The following is a 7,865-nucleotide window of genomic DNA, read 5'->3' on the forward strand; positions in this document are numbered from 1 at the left end:
TTTCGGTTCGCTTGCGTAATACGCGGGTTAAAGTGTCTTTATGGGGGTTACATAAGCATTGCATTGACTTTGGATCGGAATTCCAGTTCAGTTGACATTGTGCATTTTTTTTTATTTTCCTTTTGCTTTCATTTGTTGTGACTTGAGAAGTTACTGATCTGCAATTAAAAAGGGAGGCGTCACCCTACGTCGGGCGTCAAAGGCAGAAACCTGAAACATAACATAACATAAACATATATGACTATTGACCTATTTGTTGGTCTTTATAAATGCTTGTGGCATTGCATAATTTTGGTGTGAGTTTCTGTTCTGAGTCAAAGTTAAACTACTAAAACGTTGTATGTATAATAACAATTTTAATTTTATTTATACGATTATATATTCTATTACCTATTCGATTATCTAATGTCATAAACAAAGCCTTAACGTTACAGATGATATTACGAAATACAAATCAATGAAATAATAGCACTCGTAATAGTGCGATGAATAAAAATTGTTAAGTAATTAGAACACATAACTGTTTAGAATAATATAATGCTATAATTGGTTACCTTAAAACTTATTTCAAGTGTTCATATTGTTAAAACAAACTCGATTTTTAATGCGCGAAAGAAATTCGCAGGTAAGTGCTTGGAAATTCGTCATAATACGGCTATCCCCAACTGAAAATGCCTCTTCACATTTCACGAGTTTTTAAACGTTTTGGGTTCAATAATACCTTTACGTAAAACCATGCCAAAAGAAAAAAGACCGAAGCGTGACGATTACACGCGCTCATTTAAGCCGAAAAAAAATACAGAGCAGAAGGAAGCAATTCTACTACCAAAAAAAAATGAGGGGCTTCTTACGCAAGCTTCTGCACTGACCATTTGACAACTTGGTTCGCAAAAAAGCAACAAAAAAAGTGTTGATACTTAAGATTTGTAGAGACACGCAGATCATACATAGCACGCGTTTGCGAAACACTGAAAGAGGGTAAACAAAGACGCTCGACGTTGTGGACTTTTGGCAGTCAGTGTGCACTGAGCCATAATTACCAAAACGTGCCACGATTCGCAGCTCCGATGGATCTCTTCCAAGAAATCAAGAGTTTAGAACCCAAGCGAGTTTCGATTTCTGCTTATCGAAGTTTAATTCACTCTATAAGCACACAGAAAAATAGATCTGCAATAATGCTCAATAATGAGACAAAATTAAAACATGCTTAAAAATAGCTAAACATTTATGATGGACTGTTAAAAATAGATGGTTATATTCCTTTATTGATTAAAATAAATTTTGTATATATAGTATGAGTATAGATTTTTTTGTGTAACAAAAGCAAAGCTCATAAGCTTTAATGAACAAATAAAGTAGAACACACACGCGTTAAACTATTTACATACTCTTGATTTATGGGGCCTTTTATCTGCTTTTGCAGGCAATTCAGTGGGGGGAATACCAGCACGACTGGACTTCCAAAGGGGCTGGCTGCCATATCCCCTTCCGATCCCATTCCATTCGCAATACCAATCCCCTGCCAGTGACACCTGTTTGTGAGTTGGTGGGTCGCCTGCATTATCATATTTGAGTATCGCACGGTGGCGGCGTTTGTAACATCAATCAAACGCCCACACACAGGCTCTGGCCCATTCCATTGAGCTAATTGACAGAACGTCAGCCGCAAATTAAATGTCGGAAAGTAGCAATTACCTACAGTGGATATTCACCTCTATAAAATAGAATGATAACTCTGCTGCCTAACTTGCACTAGTAAACTTATTAAACAGATTGCAAATAATATTATAGATAACAATCGATGAATAAATTGGCAACCAATAACTATCAATTAGGTAATTTTGTACATCAATCTTACACCAACTTATAAATACAACTAATATATGTAAATGAAATGAAAAGTTATCATTTTTAAAAGTAATGAGTATAGGTTCTACCCTACGATATATTTTTCTTCTACAAAATTCTATATTATAATTCCCTTTTAATTCAAAACTATGTTATGTTGGTAATATAATTTGCCATTAAAAGTGTCAATTTTATGAAAAGGCATAACGCAATAAATTCCATTGAAATATTCCAAAGTTAGTGAATTAACAATGGAAATGCGAAACTAGATCTGATCGCAATCTGGATCGCCAGAGGTGTTCAAATTTGCAGATCCCTCATTTGAGATGCAAATCTCGCCTAGGTAACTAGACCCGATTCGCGTTTCCAATAGACAAGCCCGACTGTGGGCCATTATCCATATCCACATGTCTGTGTATACTATATACCATATACGGAGTGTGCTGGGAATGTCGCCGCGAATTCCACGAAGCGGAATACAATCAAATGGAATCAAAAAGGTGGAATAAAAAAATAATAAGCCACAATGAAGCGTGTGAATTCAGCTGCAGTCGCGTGGACTATGACGGGCTATGACAAAAGCGCGGCGCGTGTGGTTCAGAGTGGCTCGGCGGTTCAGTGGCTCAGTGGCTTAGAGTGGGGCCCGTCCGGACCCCGAGCCACTGGCCCCATCGACCCAACACTGGATTCTCCAACGGCATCTCCGACTGGTTTTCGTCTCGACGCCGTTTGCTTTATTTCCCTACCTTTATTTATGATTATTTTTAACTCTCTTGGCTTTTGGCAAACACGCGCTCGTTGGCTAATTTTTCTTGTGGCGGACTCTCGGCGATTGCTTTCTTTTTTGCGGCGGGGGAATTCCAGAAACATTTCAATGCGGTCTGGTCCCCCTTTTTGGTCTTTTTGGCCTTTTGGTGAATATAACATTTTAATGCCAAACAGCCAGGCAAGCGACGACGGATGGCACAGACCTGACACGCTGCAAATTCTAATTAATGACATTTTTAGACATTTTTGAGCTAGACGGCGCCAAAGACAAAGCCACAGTAAAAAATAACCACCTTAGCCCGACTGGAAAAAGCATCATCTAAAAAATCTTGGCTTTCAATGTGTGTGGTGTCTGTGTTTTGGCCGTAGATATAAGGCCCCAGGGCATGTCTGGCCAAAATCTGTTGAAAGAGGCAACGGGTCGGATGATCATGTTATATAAAGAAGGGTTTTTCTAAAAATAAAAGAGAACTAATGATCGATAAGCTGATTCTCAGTTTGTCTGAGGCTTGGTATTGAAAGTTTAGCGATGTTTCAATTTTGTATCTTTCAAATCCATCAAAAACAAATCACTTAAGTCGGTTAGGATTCGTATGTTAATGATATGGTGGTTTCTTATAGCTGTCTGTTAACTTTTTTGAATACTTAAAAATTGTAAGCACGTAAGATTTTGTTTAAAATAACCTAGACAAGGGACAATAAGATATTAATAATAATAACAACAAGTTGACGTTATGGTAGTTGGATTACTAAGGTACCATGTATAAAAGACTAATACGACTTATTATGTTTTTGAATAATATATAGTGTTCATAGATAGTCTAGGCGTTATTATTTGGGAAAATAATATTGTAAGCCCACCTTAGTTCCGTACTAAAGTCCAATCGTAATCCCAGCCAGTTCCGCCTTGCATTCCCCATCAAATTTACTGCATTGCTCAGTGGGATTTCAAGATTCCGAGAAAAGCTAAGTCGTCCAACATCCTGCACTATATGATCCGCAAGATTGCCAGTCATCGAATTAAACCAAATGGGAGTCACTGCCGACTGATGACTCACCGGCGGCAGGTTGGACATTGGGCTGGCGTCATCAAGGTGGGTGGGTCGTGGGATCGCCGGGAGGTGGGCCGTTCGACAAGGTCGTTGCGTCAGCGTTCCACGATGACGTCGGTCGGCCGGTGTACTTTGCTCCACCGGGTGATTATTGCATGTGGCCGCCGGTGTCTCGGCCCCTGTCTGTGACAGGTTCTCGATCTGGTCGCCGTTCCAGCGGTTTCGACGGGTAACCACATCGCCTCGCCGACCTGATAAGCTGTTTACGACGACCGACGTCTTGGGCCTCGGCAGACAATCAGTCATATACGACTATATATATATAAATATTCACTCACATGTGCTGTACCATGCGGGCGGCTTATCACTGTGCGCGGAGGCGAATGGTGAAATTAACGACTGTCGGCTCGTGCTCCGCACTGCAGCGCACGTAGACGCCTTCGGCAAAAGCACTGAAAAAAAAACATGTGTTGCTTAAGATTTTACCATTTAAGGAAAGGGGTTATTTTCTACCAACCAATCAAATATTTTATAAGGAAACATGGTACTATAAATCTATTATAATATATAAAGCTAGGAAACTTATCTATAAAGTATTATATAAAAAACCCTTTCCAAAGCAAGTTTTCTGAACATATAGAGATGTTATTCGTTTAAGTTCTTTTAAATTACGAAGACCTTTTGTTTTTTGTAGAAAGTTTATTAAAGAAATGAGAAGAAACCCTACTTTAGAAACCCTTAATAGAAAACGTATACTCCTAAAATTTGTAATCTTTCAAAGAACACACAATTTTTCCCTGTGTATTTCTACACCCCGTCAAGGAGTACGTGGTGCGGTGCATGGGATCCGCGTTCTTTTGGGGCCTTATCTGGGTTCCCGGGCCGACTTTAGTCAGCTACTAAGGGCTAGGCCAACACTTGTGCTTTCAATGTTTGTATGTGGGTCATACTGCCTCGACTTTCGATTAAAGACTTTGACGTCAGCCGCCGGTTGCCGGAACTCAAGGAACCCGAGGTGGAATCAGCCAACAGATCGTACGATGCATGCAATCAGCATGATTTCGTCTGGCAAATCAGACACCCACCCATCTAATATCCGTTCGAAGTGCGGATCTAATCGCGTGACACCATACAAGTTTAGTTTTTTCGGGGCTCGACTCATTTCCGGATGGTGATACTTGCTATGTTGCCATACGGAGGGTGCTGAATGTGATAGCTAAAATTAAAATATTACCACGATACAACCCTATCAATTACCAATCGATAGTGCCCATTCGCGTGACCTTATAAGGAGCGTTGTTTATGCGGAACTGTTTAATAGGCTTATCAAAGTTCTGCCACTTCATACGAATCATTTGAATGTGATGGTCTACTGACTAATTGTTAAACCAATAATCTCAGGAAATGCTTTGCTTGTAAATCAAACTAAATATTTGTGTAAGTATATATACTTATTCAATGCATTTAATGAGTTACTTCTTTCTAAACCTTGCCATTCTGTTAGTTACTCCTGAAAGCCCTGTCAATTCCTAGCCTCTTATTCAAAATGATTAGAATGTCATTATGGGATATCAAGCTGCACGTGGCCTTTCTAAAAATAGGCCAACCTCTGAGACGAAGCGGAACGAACATCAAAAATACCTTCTGACAATCCAGACAGAGAGATTCACACTGATATGGAAATTTTTGTCATCTGCTAATTGTGACATCTAAATCAAATGTTATCAGGTGTTAAAAGTCGTAAAAGCCTGTAAATATGCTGGAGCGAGTCTATCTAATGATAGCAAATTGGGGTCTGGGGTCTAAGAAACTCTCTGTAGTTTTCCATGGCGTAGGAATCCAACAAAAAATCTTCCGCTCTAGACGGTCCATGGGTGTGAATTGTCAACAGTGGTGGCCCTTCTCACGACTTTTTAGCAACGGATCGGTCAGATCGGTCGGATTAACTCCACCGGCAGCTGGCTACTGGATATTAATTATTGGATATCCAGTGTCCAGACGTGATACTTGCGTCATAAAGTCGGGCCACGATATCTCCGCCTGAGCCCAAGGCGCTAAGTTTGCGGTAAAGTCTTAGCGATCGATTTATTTTTGGCTTTCGCGCCATAGATTGATTGTGCCCATAAGAAAAACAAATGTGACTGCGACTGTGACTGCTTTATAAATAAATAAACAGTGCCAAAAATATAACAAATAACAAAAGAGTTTCGGTTTGAAGATCGATGGCATTGTTGTTCCCATTGGACGGTTGCTTTCTTGAGGTTTTTGTGATTTTTTGGCAGCTTTGTCTCATTTGTTACTCATTTGTGCCCCGGGGCCGATGAAATAACGCCAAAGCGTGCCTCCAGTCAAGTTATTTTTATTGTTAATTAATACCTTTTATTTTTATGTGCACAGAAAATACTAGAAATCCACATACTCGCATATAAGCCAAGATCTGTGAGCCTTATGATCGGGGCCTAGAGTCCGATGGCAACAAATTTGCATTTCAAATTCGCACCCAGAAATAAGCAGACGGCGGAAAAAGTCACCTTGCTTGGAATTTCGCTGGTGGACAAAAAAAAAAGATTTATAAGTAAAGAAATAAAGGTTAGCACCATAACTCACACCACAATAAAACAACTATAAAAGCTGCATTTTAAAAAGCAAAACAGAATTTTTGGCTAGAGTCCAGGCTAGCTGATAGCCTGTAGCAACAAAGATTAAAGAGAAGAAGTTATAAACTTATTTTTATAATTTTCTGGAAAACATTTACCCCCTAAAGGACAAAGTCTAAGTCATACTAATCCCCCTCCGCAAGACTTTTTCGGGTTTATCTCGTGCTTGCTTTATTTGTTACCTTGCGAGCTATTTACATTTTATAAAACATTTTTTATTTTTTTCAGGGGAAACTGACTTCGACAGTTGGACTCCCAATTCGGTGTCAGTGCCAGAGTTACGACCCACAGAACCACTCGAGCTGACGCACCTGGAATTCCCCATAAATCAGTCGCAAATAACTAGAAGCAGCTTGTTTGTTCGCTTATTTGTCTGAATATTTTGTTTATTTTCGGTTATTCGGTTTTTTTTTTGCGGCCGGGAATTATACAGTAGCCCTAGCATAGTAAGGCCAAATCATAACAACAACAGAGAACAAAAAAAGCGACAATATCGACAGATAGACAAGGGGAAAGCTAACGACTGGTTGGGGTATCATTTGTTGATTTATAATTGGCTGCGACCGTACACTGGCTTCATATTAATTACTATTATTATATATGGAAATATCCAAATGGAGTCGAGCTTATATTTCGGTAGTCAAATTATAGTGGCGTGATTGTTTCATGATGATTAAATTGAATATAAATTAGGATGGTCTTAAAAAAATATGAGATTCTTTTAAATATTACCGGTTCCAAGAATCTGTCTTCTGGATAGCATGCGAGGTCACTTAAGTTGTTTTTAAGATAAATACCACCATTCCTTTTGGTTCTTTAGTACCATGCTTTTCAGACAATAAGAAAGGCAGATCTAAAAACAACACTTAATAGGTTCTAAATTTATTTTTATAGGCATTTTCTTGCCTTTCTGCCAAGGTGTTTTGATAATATGTTATTTAAATTATGTTGAAAATATGATGGTTTTAATAAATAGATCTATTAGCGAAAATATAATGTTTTTAAGGAACACTTACTATTATATATTTTTTTAAAAGAACATGAAACTACTAAAATAAACCAATTTAAAATTGTTAATGATAGTGTGGTATTATGGAACTATGTGGAACTATTTCCAATTCCTTTCTTATAATTGCCCTAGACCAACTGTAGGGCCAATCACAACAGCGCAAACAATTGGTAATAACGTTTTCTTTTACGACCGCTCTTGATTTTGTTATTGGCAATTGAACGAGCTAAGCTAACAATGTTTTTAACGACGTTCAAGGTCGGCCAAGGTCGATATAATCGTGCAAGCGCAATATTTTGGCTCGTCCAATGACCCACTTGGTTGCCGATCGTGGATCGTGGATCGGGTTTTTGTGGGGTGTGCGCCAGTGGCAGATCAAAACAAGGCAACCAGAGACGAAACAGTAAATAGCAATTCCAATGGCTCACGCGGCGTATGCGCAATAAAGTCACTAAATGCGACCAAACCCAACCCAACCCACAAGGCGCGTTCATTGTACACATAAGCGTATGCAGCAAAAAAACATCACTT

The 7,865-nt window shown here is 39.1% G+C and overlaps 1 protein-coding gene and 1 long non-coding RNA gene across 3 annotated transcripts; one reads left to right on the top strand and one right to left on the bottom strand.

Annotated features, from left to right (window-relative positions):
- Positions 1–1,286: 1,286 nt before the first annotated feature.
- Positions 1,287–4,172, bottom strand: LOC139353061 (uncharacterized). 2 transcript variants are annotated; one of them, XM_070996256.1, is made up of 2 exons: positions 3,478–4,172; positions 1,287–1,695 (listed from the first exon to the last, which is right to left on the bottom strand). In XM_070996256.1, exons 1-2 carry the CDS (start codon positions 3,972–3,974, stop codon positions 1,692–1,694), a joined length of 501 nt encoding a protein of 166 aa, XP_070852357.1. In that variant the 5' UTR covers positions 3,975–4,172; the 3' UTR covers positions 1,287–1,691. The 2 variants fall into 2 exon arrangements, with proteins under 2 accessions (XP_070852357.1, XP_070852358.1); XM_070996257.1 differs by lacking the exon at positions 1,287–1,695 and having other exon boundaries at positions 3,381–3,599; positions 3,675–4,164.
- Positions 4,173–5,173: 1,001 nt separating this feature from the next.
- LOC136116959 (uncharacterized) lies at positions 5,174–7,324 on the top strand. The gene is made up of 3 exons (XR_010654092.2): positions 5,174–5,929; positions 6,066–6,257; positions 6,554–7,324. It is a non-coding gene; the product is annotated as an uncharacterized lncRNA (long non-coding RNA).
- Positions 7,325–7,865: the final 541 nt, after the last annotated feature.

Source organism: Drosophila suzukii, chromosome 3, assembly GCF_043229965.1.
Source record: "Drosophila suzukii chromosome 3, CBGP_Dsuzu_IsoJpt1.0, whole genome shotgun sequence".
NCBI classification, from domain to species: Eukaryota; Metazoa; Arthropoda; class Insecta; order Diptera; family Drosophilidae; genus Drosophila; species Drosophila suzukii.